This window comes from Sarcophilus harrisii, chromosome 1 (genome assembly GCF_902635505.1).
Source record: "Sarcophilus harrisii chromosome 1, mSarHar1.11, whole genome shotgun sequence".
In the NCBI taxonomy this organism is placed as follows: Eukaryota; Metazoa; Chordata; class Mammalia; order Dasyuromorphia; family Dasyuridae; genus Sarcophilus; species Sarcophilus harrisii.
Genome location: NC_045426.1, coordinates 668,820,041 through 668,840,366, shown reverse-complemented (window position 1 = coordinate 668,840,366; position 20,326 = coordinate 668,820,041). Strand labels below are relative to the sequence as shown.

General features: G+C 40.6%; 1 protein-coding gene across 1 annotated transcript in view; it reads right to left on the bottom strand.

Annotated features, from left to right (window-relative positions):
* IL12RB1 (interleukin 12 receptor subunit beta 1) overlaps nucleotides 1-20,077 on the bottom strand; it is a 34,088-nt gene extending 14,011 nt beyond the window's left edge. Inside the window, 9 exon segments of the mRNA XM_023496814.2 lie at nucleotides 609-831; nucleotides 1,515-1,597; nucleotides 1,855-1,974; nucleotides 3,358-3,391; nucleotides 5,280-5,419; nucleotides 6,317-6,486; nucleotides 9,043-9,157; nucleotides 10,477-10,539; nucleotides 19,850-20,077. Coding sequence (XP_023352582.2) covers nucleotides 609-831; nucleotides 1,515-1,597; nucleotides 1,855-1,974; nucleotides 3,358-3,391; nucleotides 5,280-5,419; nucleotides 6,317-6,486; nucleotides 9,043-9,157; nucleotides 10,477-10,539; nucleotides 19,850-19,895 — 994 coding nt within the window. The 5' untranslated portion in view covers nucleotides 19,896-20,077.
* Between the last annotated feature and the right edge of the window lie 249 nt (nucleotides 20,078-20,326).

Below are 20,326 nucleotides of genomic sequence, written 5' to 3'. Positions count from 1 at the left end.
TCAGTCAAATGATCTTGTAGGAACGTTAGTGCCCAAAGGCACTTTAAACATTGTAGAAATGGAATAGGTCTTTAAAGCATCCTAAACACATAACCTCATCTCCCTCTGTATCCTCCCACATAACCTCTGTGTCTGAGCACTGGCTGTCTAGAAGGCCTTTTTATCTCACCTGCAACTCTTGACATCTCTGGCTCAATTCAAGGTCTCCATCTGCAAGAGACACTTGGGACTTCCCCTCTGATGTTATCTTCCTTCTACTCTATATGTAGGTTTTATATATCTATTTTATTTATATGTATTGTGATTGATCTGTGTTCCTTCCACATCTGATGGTCTATGTTCTAAAATTTTATTCTTCCCTGTGTTGTCTGTGCAAAATTTCCTTCTAAATCTGACATGCAGTATTCCATATCTTACAATCAGCTTTATCATCCTGTGTCCTAAGGACCCTCTCAGTTCTGACCTCCTGGGTTCTAAGGGCTCTCCCAGCTCTGACATCCTGTGTTCTAAGAGTCCCCCAGCTCTAACATTCCTTTTACTAGTTTTTCTGCTCACATGTTCTATTCCAGGTGGTCACTTCCAGGCACCTTCACCCTACCCCGACATACCTGAGTCAAGTTCAGCAGGGATATGGAATGTCCTGTTTAATTGTGGCCCAATGGTTCCCTGGGTTTGGATGATGGCATCATATTCTGCCCCAGAAACTTGGATCACTTTCTCCAGCTTCATCTTCTTCTTAGCCTTTGGTCTGCAGGAGCAGGAAACCATCCGAAGAACAAGGCTGAAATTCACTTTTTCTGAGCAGTTGAGGGGTTGCTTCACTTGCTTGGGCTGCTCGGGGGTGAAAGGGACAAGTTCAGAGGTGGGAACACTAGAGCATCTCACACACAGTCTATCCTCAGTGACTTCATTTAGAAACGCCATAGAAACCAGGAAGAGCAGGGGGCAGTTGATAGTGCAGTGGATAGAGCACTGACCTAGAGGCAGGAAGCCCTCAATTCAAATTTGACCTCACACACTTAACAGTTACTGTGTGATCCTGGGTAAGTCACTTAACCCTAATTTCTTCTCAAAAAACCAAAACCAAAACCAAACAAAAACAAACAAAAAACAGAGAAAGAAAAGGAAGAGCATAGCTAAGAATCCCAAGAGAAAGTCATCGCTTCCTTCCTTTTATGGGAATCTAAACACAGCTCAGAATATTGCTGTGATCGTTAAATCCTGGATTTGTTCGATTTAACCATGATGATCCCTCACATTCCTAGAGGACAAGGGATGAAGATTTCAAAGCGCTTTTCTGTCCAAATTCTTACAGCATCCCTGGGAAAAGAACCAAGCAGAGAGTATCACCTCCCTTTAATTTGTATCTAAAACATCCCAATAGGAGAAGGGACTTGTCCAAGCTTATAAGTGATCAATTTGAAGGAGGACCAAACCCCGGAGCTGCTATCTCCCAGACCAGCGTTTTTCCCATTGAATACAAGTGCAGCCTCCATCAACATTTACAAAAGTACCTCCCAGTCAAGGATGAGGTCCCTCTTTCCACTATTATTGAGTTTTCCCACTGTGTAATTCATCTCTGGAATTTTGAGAATTTCTGTAAAGAGGAATAAATTTTGCACATCAGATCATTTATCAGCGTAAAGTCATAGAATGTTAGAAATAGAGGGCCCGTGGAGAATGTTAGCATTGGAAGGGAATTTAGAACATGAGAATATCAAAGCCTGGGAAAACGTTTAGAACATGGAATGGAGGAACTGGAATGGAGGTTGGGACAGAGAATGGCAGCTGAAAAGGACTTAGAACTATGACTGTTGGATGGATCAATGGAAGGAACGGGCCCCAACTTCTCACCAGCAGGAATGCAAATGGACTGGCTCCAGTCACTCCACTGACCAGTCGGGGAATCTTTTTTGTGGCGGCGGAGCTGAATTTCATAGGCAACAGGTCCTTCTAGCTGGAGAGCGCAGGTTTCTGAAGAAGGTTCAGAAGCCATAAAGATTAGTTAACTGGCTAGTGAGCAGGTTCCATAGGGACCTATCCAGTACCTTCCAGTCACTTCCCCAAGCTGGCCCTGCCCCAGTCAAGCCCATTGTCTCAATGGCTCTCTTCTTCAGTTCTCCCTCAGACCACTCTTTTTTTTAAAAAATTTATTATTATTATCATTTTTAATACACATTGTTTTATGAATCATGTTGGGAGAAAAAAATCAGAGTAAAAGGGAAAAACTATGGGAGAGAAAAGAAACAGAAAAAAGAAGTGAGCACAGCATGTGTTGATTTACATTGAGTCTCCTTAGTTCTTTTTCTTGATGCAGACGGCATTTTCTGTCCAAAGTCTTTTGGGATTGCTTTGGATCACTGACCACTGAAAAGTACCTAGTCTAATCATTCTTACTAAGTTTAACAGGCTTAAAGAGCATAGCATTGGGCTTGGAAGCAGAGAACTTAAGTTTAACTGAGAGAGAACTGGCTTGGCTGCTAGCTCCCTGTGTGACCTGGGAAATTACTTTATCTCTCTGAGCTTCAGTATTCTTATCTGTACAAAGAACAAGATAGATAAGATGGAATGGAAGATCTCTTAGTGTTCTAAATTTATGATCCTACAAAAGAGGATGTCAGGGCTGGGAGGGCCCTTAGAACACAGGATGTCAGAACTGGAAGGACCCTTAGAACACAGGATGTTAGAGCTGGGAAAGCCCTTTGAACACAGGATGTCAGAGCTGGGAGGGCCTTAGAACATGGGATGTCAGAGGTAGGAGGACTCTTAAAACAGAGCTTCTTAAATTTTTTTCTATTCTTAACCTCTTTTTATTGAAAAATTTTTATTCGACCCTGGATATATAAGCTATATAAAATGAGTAGATAAATCAAATGTTTACTAATAATAAATTATAATTTTATGACCTTTATATTTAGTTACAAGACCCTATATGGACTCTTAAATCACAGTATAAAAAGCTGGGCCTTAGAATATAGGATTTCAGCACTAGGAAGATACTTAGCACACAGGATTTCAGAATCAGGAGGGCCCTTAGCACATAGATCTTGAGAGGACCTTAAAATAGAGAATATTTGTAGGTAGCAGGGACTTCAAAGATATAGTCCATCCTTCCCTTTCTACAGATGGTAAAATTGAGACCCAGGGAGGTTGAGATTACTTGGCTTGAGTCACACAGTAAATTAGTGGGAGAACTGGAACTAGAAATCCTTTCCCCTCAGTGAAAAGCCACTCCCAACACACTGTTCTCCTGTATTGCCTCTTGTTGGACAAATGAGTGTTGATGGAGCAATTGCTAGGGAGAAGGGCTATATTTCCCCACTAGGGCCATGGAAGCCGCAGCTCCCATGTTCTCACCAACATCAGCGTTCGTCTGGCCGCCACAATCTCCCTGGAATGAGATAATGTATGTCATTAGCATTTTGCCAGAAAAAGTCACATAGACACAAAAAGAGCAGGAAAAGAGGAGTTTAGAGTTACAATAGAAACAATTTTTGACCTGGAGAGTAACATTCGTTTAGAACTGACCTATCAAGAGGTGATTTTTGTCATCACAAGCAACTCCCAGCACAGGTGTTCCCTTCACACATATCATAACCTAACAGTGGTTTGCAAAAGAAGGCCTAGAGCAGTGGTCCTCAAACTTTTGTTCTCAATATCTTTATCCTATTAAAAATGATTGAGGATCTGTCCAAAGAGTTTTTGTTTATGTGATTTACAGTTCTAGATATTGATCACATTAAAAATAAAAACCAATTATGAATTTGTAGACTCTCTGAAAGGATTTAAGAGATTCCCAGGATGCTCTGGACCAGACTTTGAGAACCACTGGCCTAGAGTCACCTGAGATAAAGATAAATGCCTGAAATCACCTGAATTCAAATCCAGCCTCAGACACTTACTAGGTGTATGATCCTGGGCAAGGTACTCAACCCTATTTGCTCAGTTTCCTCATCTATAAAATGAACCAGAGAAGGAAATGGCAAACCTTTCCTGTATCTTTGCCAAGAAGACCCCCAATGGGGTCCTGAAGAATTGGGCACGACTAAAATAGCTGAATAACAGCAACGTAGCTAGTACAAAGCCGACAAATGTCGGAGACTGAATTTGGGCCCAGGGCTTCTGCTCTAAACCCAGTCATTTATAGTTCATATACATATGCACATATATAAATATATAATATAACCTAGTCAATTATAACATAATACAACATGTTGATTTATTACAATGCACTGATTGTGTAACTACAACCAATAGGGAATAGCCTCCTGCACTGGAGTCAGAGGAGCTCAGTGTGTATCTTTCCTCCACGATGAACCACTTCTGTTGACCTTGCTGTCCCTCTCTTGGTCTCAGTTAGTCCCTATGTAAAATTGAGGTGAGAAAGTTGAAATAAATCCATGACTCCCAGTCTGTGAGCTGAAGCCCTCTAGGGGATTTATGGAGTTATTGCAAGGGCTGCTCAGGTTCATACGCCCATCAGCTAAGGCAGCTCAGGCTGCCCACGAATTTGTTACACAGTTTGACACTGCATAAAAAATGAGCAAATATAGTTCCTGGGTCTTCGGGTCAAAAATGTAGACAAATGCTTTCTACATCTGGGTAATCATAATTTCAAATACTGGAAGGAACCATTGTGATTAATAAAATAGAAATTCATTGGGATGTTACTGAATTGAGTTTGGGGGTTTTTTGTTTTTTTTTTTAAACACAAATAGTTCAGGGAGTGTCTCCTCAAGGAAGCCTGGCCTGATTCCTCCAGTTGTTGGAGCTAACGCTTTCCAGCCCCAGCAAAATTGCTTTTTATTATTTCTATACATATTTTGTTTTTACTTCTCTGTGGACAGTTTCCCCTATGCTACTGAGGGCAAGGACTATTTCATTTTTGTTTATTTGCCTCAAGAGTGTCAGAGCTGGGGATGCTCTTAGAACCCAGGAGGTCAGGACTGGGAGGGCCCTTAGAATCCAGGATATCAGAGCAGGAAGGGCCCTTAGAACTCAGAATTTTAGAACTGGGAGGGACCTCAAAAGCCATTTAGTACAACCCTTCTTTTTGCCAATAGGGAAAGTGAGACCTAGAGTAAGGCTGGTATAAGCCAAGGTTTCCCAGTGAGGCTGTGGCTGGCTAGTCTCCTCACTCCCATGTCAGTCCCTTTCTTTTCCATTCTACCAGAAGGTACAAGATGGCTCCCCAAGGGCCTGATTAACCTTTGCGATTTACAGTTCTCTCCCTAGAAACTGATACTGGAGATCTTGCTCCTGAAGTGGGCCTGTTTTACCTGTTCCCACGTTCCATTCCACGTCCTGTATCGATATTCAGCTATGGCATTCTCTTGCTTTTCAGGCGTCTTCCATTCTATCATGAGACGACCATGGAGTTTGGAAATAACCATGTCTCCACTGGGAGGGTCATATTTGACTGAAATCAAAATCAAATGGAATAGAGTCTGACTTAATGGACCTAAAATTGCTTATACAATTAAAAGAAATGAAGAGAAGGGACAGTGATGAGAGAACATTTCCCCAAAACACAATGGAGCAATCTGCCCTTATCTCTGCCCACCACTTGTTCTCAAGCCACATTTCCCATGTTGCATCTACCCAGCTTAGCCGACTCCTTATTGTTCCCTTATCCAACCCAAGCTCTTAGGTGACCGACCCTGGAAACTCTCATTGACTACCTCTTCAAGAGACATTACATGGGATGTTTCCTATGGGAGACATCTCTCAGCTCCCTTCAAGGTCTCCTTGTATCTGGAACCTATCCTCCATGTTTTTATGACTTCTGCTTTCCAGATCATGCCCTTGACTCTAGCTACAACTCTGGACCTTGGATCTCCAAATGTTCCTTACCCTCAACCTCTTTCTCATGGAAGGGAAACTATTGTATAATTCAGTAGATATTGGACAAAGGAATTGTGGAATCATAGGATACATGTCCTGCAACAGGAGGGAAGTTGAATTTAGTCCGAGAGCTTCAGTTCAAAGTCAAGCTCTGCTATTTATTAGTCCTGACCACTTTGGATAAGTCCTTGCTTCTGGTTATTTTTTTTTCCAAGAGGAGGAGTTTTGTTTAGTTGAGCTCTGAAACCCCTTCTCTTCTAAATGCTACTTAAAGTCCTTGATTCTCAGACTCAAAGGGACCTCAGAGATAATCTCGTTTGATCTGTGCCTGAAGAAAGCATCTTCTGACTAGCACCTGGAAAAAATGCCTATCCAGCTTCCTCTTGAAAATCTCCAGGGATGGAAAGGGACTCATCAAGGCAGACACAAATGCACAACTTGCAAAGAAAATGGAAAGCCCACAGATACTTACAGGCCCTGGCGAGCACCACAGTGATTTTCGGGGACATTGTTATCCTATTTCCAACTCGAGACTCCACCCAGAATGTGACATTCTGTAGGATGGACACCTTAGCTTGGTCAGTAAACCTGACTCGGTTGGTAGTTCCTGCTTCAAAATAGCAACAATCCCCATTTCTAAGACTCAAGAGGAGAGAGAAGTTTTTGGTCACACAGCTGTAATCCCAATATGGTACCTTGAGACTTGAAGGACTCTGGAACTGCCAAAGCATTACCCATGCTCAATTATTCCAGTGACATGGAATGGACTGCCTGGGAAGACTATTTAAGACTACCTGAGTATACAATCCATATGATGGATCTGACATAAGATCAGCACATGGATGCAATCAATCCACTAATAATATAGGGCTTATTTGAAGCCCTCACTGAGGGTGTCCCAATACAGAGAGACTGAAGCTGACTCTGGGCTCCCAGAGCTTAGAGCTGATTGTCAAATTTTTATAGTGAGCATTCAGACCTCCAAAAGTATCCAACACTACAAATCATGGCTTGATTTATTGTTTTTTTCATTTAATTATATTTATTATAATATGTTATGATATATTTATTATATACTATATCATATATTATCATTTTACAGTTTTTGATTTTATTGTTTTGCAGAAAGTAATGGAGGAAATGTTAATAATCAAGATTAAACCTAATAGTGTGTCCTGATTTTTATTTTATTTTATTTTTTGGAGAGTAAGTTGTTAAACATTCATTAAACATTGCAAATACTGCAAATACATTCTATATAAATCCTATAACAACCAACATTCCTCAGACAAGATCTACCTGCCTGATGAAGTGTATGAAGTGCTGAAGATCTTAGTTTGAATCATAACTGTCTCTTGGTAACCATATGACCTTGATCAAACTATTGCTGGTGCTCAGTTTCCTCACAGAGGAGTTAGGCTAGATGATCTCTGATTCCCTTCAAGATATAGATCTTTTCATAATCTTTTTTCAGTCCCCATAACTTTTGACATTTAGGATTCAATACCCTTTGTTTATACCTCATTCAATATAAAAGGAAATAAATTTAGAGATGATCATGATAAAGCACCTAAAAATAAAATAAGGAGATTAATTTTCCACAAAGAAATGTGAGAATGGAATAAAACTCTCTAAGAGCAGTTGAAAAATTTCACAATTTCATCAATCAGATGTTAATTTCAAAAAATTAAATTAAATTGTCTCCATAGCTTCTTGAAAAGCTTTTCACACCCCAGGAGGTCTGTGTTTGGCAGGATGGGAATCCCCTACCTGAGATTTATGATACTATGAACTATGATCTATATTCTAAGGGCCCTCCCAGTTCTGCTGTTGTTCCCATTCAGCTCTGACATCCTCTGTTCTAGGTTCTGAAGTTCTTTTCAGCTCTAATTTTTCCACCTTTATATTTTATGTTCTATGTTTTGTGTTCTTCTAACTCTGAAATTCTAGGTTCTATATTATAAGGTCTCAGCTCTACATTCTAAGCTAGGTCTTTAATGGCAGAAATTGTTGTTGTTGTTCAGTCTTTTCCAGTTGTGTCTGATTCTTTGTGACCTCATTTGGGGTCTTCTTGGAAAATATATGAGAGTACTTTGCCATTTCCTTCTCTAGCTCATTTTACAGATGGGAAAACTGAGACAAATAAGTTAAAGTGACTTACCCAGAGTCACAGAGTTAGTTAAGTGTCTTGGATCATAAAATAAGTAGTATGTAGATTTTCAGCAACCCAGAAAACCATAGAACAGAAATGTCAAAGCTGGAATGGCCCTTAGAACCCAGGATGTCAGATTTGGGAAGGCCCTTAGTCATTATCTCGCTCAGTGTTTTCAACCTGGGCCCTATGAACTCACAAGGAGTCTGTGGAGAGATTTCAGGGGTTTAACTTATATAGAAAAAAAAATCACATTTTCACTAAGTTCTAATGCAATTGAGCATGTCCTTCAATTATATGTAGCCAACAAATATTAGTCCAAGAAGGGGTCCATAGGTTTTGCCAAGGACAAAAAAGATAAAGCATCTAATCCAAGCTACAGATTTTAATGACAGGGAAACACGGAAATGTTTTTTGAGATGGGTTTTGTGATGAAGGGACTGAAGGGATGCTGACGAGACGACTAGAACAGTTAAAATCCAATCCCTTACAGCTGCCTTTATGGTTTCTTAATCTGGGGTCCATCAACTTAAAAAATATTTTGATAACTGTATTTGGATAAAATTGGTTTTCTTTGTGATATGATGCATTTGAGGACATCATTGCCCATTGAGGTAAGCATCTAATGGCTTGAGCTTAGGAATTCTGAGCTTCAGTAGGACATGCTATGTCCTGAACTAATACGACAAACCCTCAAGAATGAAGGAATGGGAGAAGAACAAGGGTCTGCCTAACTAAGAAGAGACTAATTGGCCCAGATCAAAAAGGAAGCAGTCCAAAGATTATGCTCTATGGGAGGTGGGGCTGTTCAGGTAACCCCCACACTTCCAGAATGAACAGAGAGATGCAACATTACAAAACCAGTTTAAAAACAATGTTCTGAGGAATACTTCACAGACCAGAGGATTCATGAAAGTTTCAGAAGCCCTACTTTGTTCAGCCAGGATCACCATGATTTGCAAAGGTTGATTCCTCAATGGTTTTCCCATTCTCTTTGCCATTTTGCAAATCTAGGTTGAGATGAATCTCTTGAGTGTTTTACTTACCAACATCGAAGGAAGTGGGTAACATTGGTGGGGTCACCATTGTATTGCCAAGAACACTCAAAGTCTTTGGGGAAGATCCTGTAACAAAGCAGTTTCCTTGGACCTTCCACTGAGCCTGAAAAAGACCATAAGAAGCCTATGTCCATTGACTATTGGTTAGAGAAGACCTTAAAACAAAGAATCTAGAAGGTCAGTCGGATCAATTAGCTGGGTCACTCTGCCATTTCCAAGCTCCCTAGAACACACTCTTTTTCCATCTTGGAAGGAAAGAAACAAACAATTAAGTTTTGCTTATTTGCTAAGCACTTTATAAATATTATTATGTTTGATGATTTGTTAATAATAGTTGGGGAGGTAGGTACTATTCTTATTCCCATTTTACTGTTGAAGAAATTGAGGCAGACTAAGATTACAGGGTCACACAGCCAGTAAGTGTCTGATTCAGATCTTCTTCACTCCTGACTCAGCACATTTCTCCCTTGCACCACCTCGCCGCCCCTTAGAATTCTTCGATTCCTTCCTTCAGGGCTCTGTTCACCATTGCCTCTTTCTCAAAGCCTTTCCTGGTTCGCTGGTTGCCTCTTTTCTGCCCAGAAAGCTTGGGTTTAAACTACTGAGTGCAAGCTTCTGAACCATTTACAGAAGTTGGGAATAGCCTAAGAATTTATATACTGAGCACCCTCTGTTGACCAGAGGGGATACTGCAGTCATTTGGGAGGCTACAGAGAGTTGAGGGGATTTGGTGGGCAGTTCGAGGAGTGTACCATCTGAGGAGCAACTCAGGTACTATATTTTATTGGATATTTAATACATTTAATTTAATTTATTACATTGGATTTTTTTATTTTACTTTATTTAAATTTAATTTAATACATTGGATACTTAATACAGTGTCCAGCTGTCATCTGTATGCTTAAGGAAAGCAGAACATGAGTTGATCGGGACTGCTACCATACCTGCAGAGAGAGCCCCCCGCACAGGGATGTGCTGGGACTAGTTCTAATTGTCTCTCATAAATCGATTGTTAAATTTTCAGGGTGACATCTACCCCCTTAGAAATTGGCAGATGTTATAACTCAGGGCCTCTTTTATTGTTTTGTGGATTGTCTAAACTTAAGAAAACAATGGAGAAACATTAATAATGCAGAAGTGTGCCCAGTGTAGACCACCCCACCTCCTCCACCCCACAGAACTGATTGTTAAACATTTACCAGTAAGTGCACTTTTACCTAAGTATCACATGCAGGGCAACCAGGTATCATCCTAATACCTGAGCAACGGAAATATCATGAGGAGGACAGGAGATAATATCCATAAAGTGCTTTGTAAACATGAAGGTTTACATGAAAGTGCTTTTGTGTAAACATGAAAACCTCAGCAGAAGTGTGTGGTTTCCTTATAACATTGTGGACTTAGTTCCATCCCCTCCCATACCTGAGTCTCTTTCCCAGAAGGACAGTTCTTGGAAACAGCACTCCCCATTTCTGCATGCATCACCTGTATTGGAAGAGGCAAAAATTAAGAGTCATTTAGTGGTAGGGAAGGAATCCAGGGTCACTGCATGGAAGGTTTGGGGCTCCCTTCTAGGGAAGGGGAAGGGGGAGAGAGATCGGGATCATTATGATGAAATGCATTATATTCTACAAAAGGATTCTCTGCTGAGCTCCCAGGTGATTCATAGATTATCCCTTGTTTCTAATGCCCCAAGCTCTGCTCCCCAAATGTTGGGATCCCTATGTTGCCACCACAGATACTAAAGTCCCCAAACCCAACCTCTTTTCTTTAATGAATATCTGATGTTTATATGGACTCTTTGACACTTCATGAGCACTTTATGTACATTATCTCATTTGAATATCACCACACTCCAGGGAGGTAGATTCTTTGTATTATTCTTGCCATTTTTCACTTGAGAAAACTGAGGCTAGAAGCGCTGAAGTGGGCAAAGTAGCATAGAGGACCGGGGCATTGGGCTTGGAGTTAGTAAAATGTGGATTCAAATTAAATTCAAATACTGGCTATTCTAATCTTACTTGGATATTTACTGGTTGTGTAATGCTGGATAAGTGATGAAATCTGTTTCTATTTCCTTATCTGTAAAATGAGGGAGGGGATTAGTCTAAATAGCTTTTAAGTCCTTCAGCTCTAAATTCATGAGTCTTTGATGTGCTAATGGTCCTACAGTTAGTAATTGGGGTTCAAACTCTGGTCCTTCTATGATGAGTACTTTTTTTTTTTTTTTTTGGCAAGATAATTGGGGTTAAGTGTTGTGCCCAGAGTCATACATCTACTAAGTGTCTGAGGCTGCATTTGAACTCAGGTCTTCCTGATCCAAGGCCAGTGCTCTGTGCACTATGACACCATCAGTTACCCACCAGGTTCAATATTTTTCCAAACCCCTTTAAGAGAGGATACCTGAATACTTATTTTGTATTTAATTTATACTTTAATTTATTTAACATATATTGGTCATCCTGCCATCTAGGGGAAGGGGTGGGGGGAAGGAGAGGAAGAGCTGGAGCAAAAGGTTTGGCAATTATCGGTGCTGTAAAATTGCCCATGCATGTAAAAAAAGAAAAAATAAAATAAAAAATTTTAATTTTAAAAAAGAGAGAGAATACCTGAGAGGGAGGTAACAGGGAGAAAATTCTTGAACAGCAAAGCTCAATAGGACCATTGATCCAGAGCTGAAAGGGAACCTCAGACAACATTGAGTCCAACCTCTTAATTTTACAGAAAAGGAAACTGAGATCTGGGAAGCTTAAAGATTCTTGCAGACATTAAGTTTTATAGTCAAACCTATACTGTAAAAGATTATTTTGGTAGTGATGTGAAAGAAGGATTAGAAAAGAGAAAGACTGGATACAGGAAAGCCAAATGGGACTTTTTGCACTAGGAATCAGGAGAACGGACTTTCCATATATTAGCTATGTGACTGGCTATAAAGCCACTTTTCCTCTCTGGGCTTTGTTTTGTTTTTTTCTATAAGATGGTATTATGATAATCCATATACTACCTACCTTACAGGGCCATAACAAGATGACTTCCCTTGAGTTCCTATATATAAAGTGCATTTGAAATGCCAGCTCAATTATCATTAGTCCAGAGAGCACACTTTGAGAGCTAGTCAGGCATTGATTGAATCCTTCCAAAGACATTCTTTTTCCAAAAAATAGTAAAATTGAGAGAAGGGATGTTCTTTGTGCCGACTCCATCGGTCTCTTTTCCTGACTTCGTCTTTCTTTGCTTTCTGTCCCTATTTCTTTTTTTGTTCAATCCACCATCACTAGTCAGCTGTCTGTTGCACATCTAAAAAGAAGGACTCATTCCCTCTTCTTCCATCTCTACCGATCCTGACATACACGTGCACACACATTCACACACATACACACATCTCTTCTTCATACTTCCCTAATTTTTGATAAACCAGCTAATTTCAGAAAAGTCAGGAAAGATGTGTATGAACGGATCCTGAGTGAAGTGAGCAGAACCAGGAGAGCATTGTACACCGAAACAGCAAGATTATGTGACGATCAATTATGATAAGAGTTAGCTCTTCTCTTCGGTGTAGTGATCTAAGATAATTCCGATAGACTTAGGATAGAAAATGCCATCTGTCATCCAGACAGAGAACTATAGAGACTGGATATGGATCAAAGCTTCCTATTTTCACCTTTTTTGTTTTTTTTTCCTTCTCATGGTTTTCTCCTTTTGTTCTGATTTTACTTTCCCAATATGACTAATAAAGAAATGTTTAAAATTATTGTACATGTATATCAGATTACTGGCTGTCATAAGGAAGGGGCAGGTAAGAAAGGACAGAGAAAAAATTTGGAATGCAAAATCTTACAAAAATGAGTGTTGGAAACTATCTTTACATGTAATTGGAAAAATACTATTAAATATTACTAAATGGAGGAAAAAAGAAGAAACATACTTCCCTATTTTTATTCACCCAAGTCTCATCCTTTTCTTTACCCCATCCATCCAACCAACTTCCCAGTTTCTTTGTTTCTATACCTACAACACTGTTCCCATCCATACTTTTTCTCTGCTTATTCACTCACCCACCCCCCCCTAGTTTAGGAGCCACCATTACCTTTCATATGGACTATTCCTAAATGCTTCCTAATTCTTCTTTCTCTATCCAGCCTCTCCCTTTTTCCACCCATCCCTGACAGTGCTGCCAAAATCATCTTCCTAAAACTCAGGCTTGACCAAAGCCATACTCACTTCTTGTGTGATATTAGCCAAGGGTCTCACTTTCCTCATCTATAAAACAAGACCATTGCACTAGATGGCTTCTGAAGTCCTTTCCAGCTATAGATGTACTATCATTGGGCTACTCAAGAATAATCTGTAGCTCCCTATTGTTGTTATGACAACTACAAATGCCTCAACCTCCAGTCTAGCACCTTCATTCTTATCTCGAGATCTTCACCATCATTCACACTAGGTCTTGCCCAAGAATTTACTTGATGGGCCATTTCTCCTCTTGGAACTTTGCAAACTATTTGTCTGTATCCAATGCCTGCCTTGTATTTGCTCTCAATTCTGTCCTGAAGAATATTTATCTTCCTTTGAGGCACAGTTCAGGAGTGACCTCTTGCCTGAAACTTTTCCTCTTCCTTTTGATTGTTGGTGATCTCTCTCTCCTCCAATAACCTTGCATTTACTTCTCTTCTTCCTCATTGCACACCCCAAGTTGAGTTCAAGCTCTTGAAATAGTTTTTGCCTTTCCATCCCCAGCACCTGGCAAGGCATGTATGCACATGATGCTTGATAAAGATCAGGCAAATTATTATTATTGCCATAACTAAGCTATTCTGAATTTCAGCAAAGATCTTTATTCCCAAGGAAAATGGCACCATTTCAGAAATAATCAATGATATACCTCCAGGGGCTTTAACATGGTCATTGAAAGGGGTAAAATCCTTAGCATGGCATTCAAGATTCTCCATTATTCCATCTCCAACCTAATCTACCTTGCCAGCTTTATGAGCTATTTCATTTAGTGGAAAAAAAAATTATTGAACTTGAAGTAAGGATGATTTGGGATTAAATCCATCTCTGACACTTACTAGCTTTGTGACTTCAGCCTCAGTTTTCCGAGCACAGGGTTGTTAAGGTATATTAAGTGAGATGATTTTTATTTGGGTAATGTTTTGCAAGGTTGAAGAGACTATAAACTTAGTAGCTCTTATTGTTACATTATGACCTTAAGTAGTATGAATGAGAGATTTCAGAGGGGAGAGAGTGACATAATTTCTCTTTTTAAGTTTTTAAGAATTGAAATGTGGAAGAGGGATGAGACTTGTTCTGCTCAGCCCTAGAGGGTGAACTAGAAACAAGTGGGAAGTGCAAAGAGGTAGATTTTGGTTCATTACTGGAATGAAAAAACAATGAGGGTTGCTCAAGAATGGAATAAGATGACTATCAAGAACTATGAGGTCTTCCAGTAGAGGGTGGGAATATTTATTTTATTTTATTTTTATTGGTGGGGGTGGGGGAATATTGACGAGATTATTTGGAGGGACAGGCAACGCAGGTTAAATGACTTGCCCAGGGTCACACAGCTAGTGTTTGAGGCTGATTTGAACTTAAGTCCTTCTAATTCTAAAAGCCAATGCTCCATGTACTATGGCACCACCTCACTATCCCTGAAGGAATATTAAGTTATCTAGGGATTAGATTGGACGTTGTCCAAGTTCAGCTCTCTTCCAACTTTAAGATTTGAGGATACCAGATGAGTCCTCATGGCAAAAAAGAAGCTGGTTGTTCCCTGTAAATACAGGGATCAGGATGGCTAGTTGTGGAATTGTGGGTAAACAGTTTAGTATCTCTGAACTTCAGCTTGATCAACTGTGAAACAGAGTTAATAACAGCATCCCTACTACCTCCCAGAATGGAGCTGGAGAAAATCATGAGGCTGTGTCAACTGGGTCCACTACAAGTATATGTCACATTCAACTTCAGCAGCACCCTCACTGCAGCAAAGCAATTCTTTGATATCTCCCTAACTGATCTGCTACTTCACTTAACCTAACAGTTCTTCAAAACTTTTTAACCCTCTTCAAGCCTCCAAAGGTACTTCCTCCTAATGTGGGACCTTGTCTTGTTCTTTACCAAAAAATAGAAGTCATTTGCTGAAAACTTCCTCCTCTCCTCTCCTCCTCATCTCACCTCCCTCAGTTGCTTTACGCTACTAGCTCTTCCTCCACCTTTTTCTCCCATGAAAAGATAGACCTTCATTTTGCCAAAGGCAAAGCCCTCCACATGCACAAGTGACCCCACCCCATTGCATCCTTACTTCTCCAGCAGATTGCCTCTTCAGTCATTCCCAACTTATCACTAATCTTCAATCTTTCTTTATTTACTGGCTCCTGCCCTACTGTCTACGTGTCTCTCCTGAGCTCACAAAACCCTCATTTGCTCCTTCCATCCTTGTTAGTATTCAACAACCAGACACAGTCTACTTCCTCTCCTCTCATTCTCTTCTAAACTCTCTGAAGTCTGACTTCCTACCTCATGATTTACTGTGGTCATATTGTGCTTTCCAAAGTTACCAACGATTTCTTAATTGCCAAATCAAATAGCCTTTTCTCGGTCCTCATGCCTCTTAAAATTCACCTCAATGAGTTGTCCTTTTCTCCTAGATACTCATCTTTCTCCAGCCTTTCTTGGTTCTCCTCTTGTCTAATCCCTCCTTCAAAGTCTCCTTCACTGAATCTTCATCCATGTCACACCCACCAACCCATGGATGGAATATTTTTCCATCTTTTCTGAATGTTCTTCCTACCACAAGTCTTCCCTCCATGAAGCTCCCAATGTCATTTCCTTAAAGTACAGAAATCGTATCATCACTCTCACCACCATTCTCACTGTGGAAACGCCAGTGTGTTACGGGAGCCACCTGCTAGTGGTTGCTGGGGATCTACTTCTGATCAGCAGAATGTGAGATCAGCAGAATGTGAGAGGATGATAAGGATACAAGGAGGCTGAGAGACAGTTGCATTCTCTGACTCTTTTCTCTTCCCTCCGATTTATTTCATTCCCAATTCACAAGCAACATCTGCGTCAGTAAAGGCTGATTTTCAATTCCTTCAAGTGTGTTATGATTCACAGCTATGGAGTCTTTCAGAGAATCTTCTAGCCCCTTAGTGGTACAGTCCCCTTTAATCCTTTACAAGCTTTCTGAATTTCGCACTTAGGTGTGGTCCTTAATACTAGAGGATCCCTATGATCTCCAGCATCAAATATGGACTTTTCAGTTTGGTTTATAAAGACCTTTATATTGTGGCCCTTTTGTGATTGGTTGTCTCATTTTGCCACATAAAGAAGATGAGATTTGGGAAGATCACCAATGTGGACGGATGGATCAAAGAAGGATTTTTTGGGAAGACCTGTAGGCAGTAGGAAAGGAGCCTGTGAATAAGGAAAGATTGAAGATTAGTGATAGAGTGAGCATGGCTGAAAGGGCAATCTGCTGGGGAAGATGAGATGGAATGAGATCCCTTGTGTATGCAAAGGGGTTTGTTTTTGGCAAGGAGAAGGGCTATTTTTTTAATGGGAAAAATGGGTGAAGGGGGAGATAGTAGCAGAAAGTATTTGAGGGAGGTGAGATAAGGAGCAGAAGAGAAGAAGAAGCTCTCAGAGTTTGGTGTTCTTCATTCAGCACTCCAGCTGCTGACTCCAGAAGTAAGCACTGGCTGATTCTGTGATTAGAATGTCATCCCTCCTCACCTCTGCTTCCTGCCTTAACCCATTTCCTTCAAGACTCAGATCAAATATCACTTTCTGTGAGAAGCTTTTCCTGTTCCCTCTTGTTGCTGATGTTTTCTCTCTCAGACTTTTGTTATTTAGTCCTTTAGATCATGGTCAACTCTTTGTGTCCCCATTTGGTGTTTTTTTTTTTTTTTTTGGCAGAAATATTAGCGTGGTGTGCTATTTCCTTCTCCATCTCATTTTATCAATGAAGAAACTGAGGTAAACAGAATAAAATGACTTTTCCAGGGTGACACAGCTAGTAAGTATCTGAGTCCAGATTCAACTAATGAAGATGAGTATTCCTGACTTCAGGCTCAGCACTCTATCTACTTTACTATCCAGTTGTCCTCTCTCTGAAATTACCTCCTGTTTATATACTGTCCTCTACCTTGAAACTTATAACCATTTATCTTGTACATACATATCTTTTTGTATGCTGCCTGCTCCATTAGAAGGTGAGCTCCTTATAGACAGAGACTGCCCTTTGTCTTTCCTTGTATTCCAGTGCTTCCTGGTACATAATAGGAGCTTAATAAATGCTTATTGACTGACTTGACAAGATAGCTGTAAGAAAAGTGTTTTGTGAATCTTCAGATCCAATGAATGCACATTAAGCACCTACTGTGTGTAGAATACTGTACTAGGTCCTACAAGACAGATTTCTGAAGGAAATAACATCTGGGCTATCTGCCTTTCTATAAGGCACAGGTGAGGAGGGAGTGCCTTCTAAATATGTGAGACTAGCTGTGCAAAGGTGTGGAGGTGGGAGATATAATTTGTGTATGGGAAACAGCCACGTGGACCAGTTTGACTCAAGCCTCAAGTGTGGAAAGGGAAATAGAGGCCACATTGCAAAGGACTTACCATGCCATACTGGAAATAGAAAGTGCCTTTCCCAGCCCAGGATGATTGGTTCCCAAGCTCCAGTTCCATGATTCCTGATCTCTCCCCTAAGGGATTTCCTCAGTTCCTCCATTTGTCCATAAGGTCAGGCATCCTGAACCTTGTATTTCTCTGGGTATTTGCAGCACACCCTGGGAGCCCACACATTCACATCCTGTTTCCTCTTTACGACCGACTTTCCTTGACCTCCTATAAGAGCCCCCTCCCCCAACACCACCACAAAGCACCAGGACCCTAAGACATGGGTGGAGGCTGAGCAAAGTGTGACCGGAAACCTCGATCGTGAGCCAGTCTCTTCTTGGTCCTTCCTTCTCTGGTCTCCCTAAGAAGCCTGGGTCACTGAGGAATTAATATGTGCCCCAGATGTCTCTGGTGCAGACCCCAACCCCAGGAAGAGCCACCCCAAATGATGCTCTGCTTCCTTGTTTCCTTTGCAGAGGCGACATGCAATGCTGCAGAGTATTATACTCAATTGACATCCAATTCCCACATTTTACAGATGAGTAAACTGAGGACCATAGAGATTGAAATGATTTATTTAGGGTCACACAGCTAGTGTGTCTAGGACAGGATCCAGTACCGCATCTACTATAATACTCCACACATACCTCAAAAAGCCAATCTGTCAGGAATGGGATGCACAATCTGGGGTACCAGGAGAGGAAATGACTTGCCAGGCTCTCACAGCAAGTAAACGTCTAGATTTGAACTCAAAGCTTCTAACTCCAAATCAAATGCTATGGTCACTGGAGAGCATCTCCTCCATTCTAGAATCCACTTGCCCAGAAGCTTCAAATGTGCCCTTCAGAAAAACCTTTTTTCCTGGATAGAGCAGAACTGAAAAATCCTTAGTCCCCTTTCCTCTCATTTTTCCAGACTACACAAAAGCCCTACCCTTAGACTAGAATTGACGGGGTCACTGCTTTCATTATACTTGCTATATACTATATCAGATTGCTTGCTGTCTTGAGAAGAGAGGGAGGAAGAAAAATTTGGAACACAAAAATTTTACAAAAATGAATGTTGAAAAGTATCTTTACATGTATTTGAAAAAATAAAATGATACTGAAAAAAAAGTTGCTACAATCCTGAGAAATTCCAGTCTCAGCAAGAGCTCATCCAGAAATCTGAGCTTTGCCATTGATGAACTACATAACCATGGACAGTCCCCACTCCAGGACTCAGTTTCTCCATCTATAAAATGAAAAAGTTGGACTCTACGGTCTCTAAAATCCCTTTCCACTCTCAAAATACTTCTCTAGATATAGATTTAAATGAGCAAAGCCATTTCCTAAGTTTAGAGTCTTGGTCCTAATATTCAAAGTCCTCTATAGGCTACCTCCCAGATTATCTTTCCATCCATATCTCCTTGTTCTCTATATTAAGAGGTATTATAGGGTGCATCAGAGTAGGAGTTGGGAAGGCACAATAAATACCCAGATTCCTCAAATTTAGTAGCTGTATGGCGAGTTTCCTCAACAGAGAGAATTAGACTGTTTTATGGCCCAAAGTTCTTCCCATCTCAGTCAATGAATCTATTGTTGTATGCTTGATATAAGCTGGAGAAGTCACTCCTGCTCTCAAACATAGGAGCAATTTTCCCTTCTAGCCCTTTGCTCATGCAGTTCCCTATGCCTGGAATGACTTCTTTCCATTTTCACTTTTGTTTGTTGACACTTTGGTTGCCTTTTTTCCAAGTCTATCTCCTTTGTGATGTTTTCTGGAATATGAAGAAAGAAAGAAAGAAAGAAAGAAAGAAAGAAAGAAAGAAAGAAAGAAAGAAAGAAAGAAAGAAAGAAAGAAAGAAAGAAAGAAAGAAAAAGAGAGAGAAAGGTAGAGAGAGAGAAAGAAAGAAAAAGAGAGAGAAAGGTAGAGAGAGAGAAAGAAAGAAAAAGAGAGAGAAAGGTAGAGAGAAAGAGAGAAATAACAAAAGAAAGTAGAGAAAGAAAGAAAAGATGGAAGAAAGAAAAATAATTTTTTTTTCAAAAAGAGAGAGAAAAGAAAGAAAAACGAAATCCTTGTGACAATAGTAACCCTCCCAAGCTTTTGGGAAAAGCAGTATCCTATCTTTTGTCTTTTCAGAAGCAGGGAAAATTATACACTATAAGAATTACTCTTTTCTTTCCACTGAACTTACCTATTTGAGTCAAGATTGCAAGAAGCAGAAGCAGCAGCCAAGGCATCTTATCCCTGTGGGGCCTCAAGCAGAGTGGCTTCTGTTTAGCAGCCAGCCCAAGAAGGGCCCCCAGGCTCCCCAGAAGCAGCCTTGAAGGTCAGCTGCACTGCAGAGATGACTGGGAACTGGAGGGGCTCAACCCAGATGCATGTTGTAACTGTGTGAGAGCAAACAAGTGAGAAAAGTGACGTCAAATATCCCTCCCTCTTTCAGTCAAAGTAAAACTGAAAGAAACCATGACAAAATAGTAGGCCCCATTGACCCCCACCCCCACCCCATCCAGGACAGAGCCACAGGCCCTGGTAAGGTGAGTGATTGGAGAACTGGGGGCCAGGGTAACTCCAGCAGGCCTATTGACCACTGAGTCACCAGCCTGGTGAAGTCACTAAGGGGGTGCCCATCAAGACAAACACTGATTAAGCACCTACTATGTGTTAT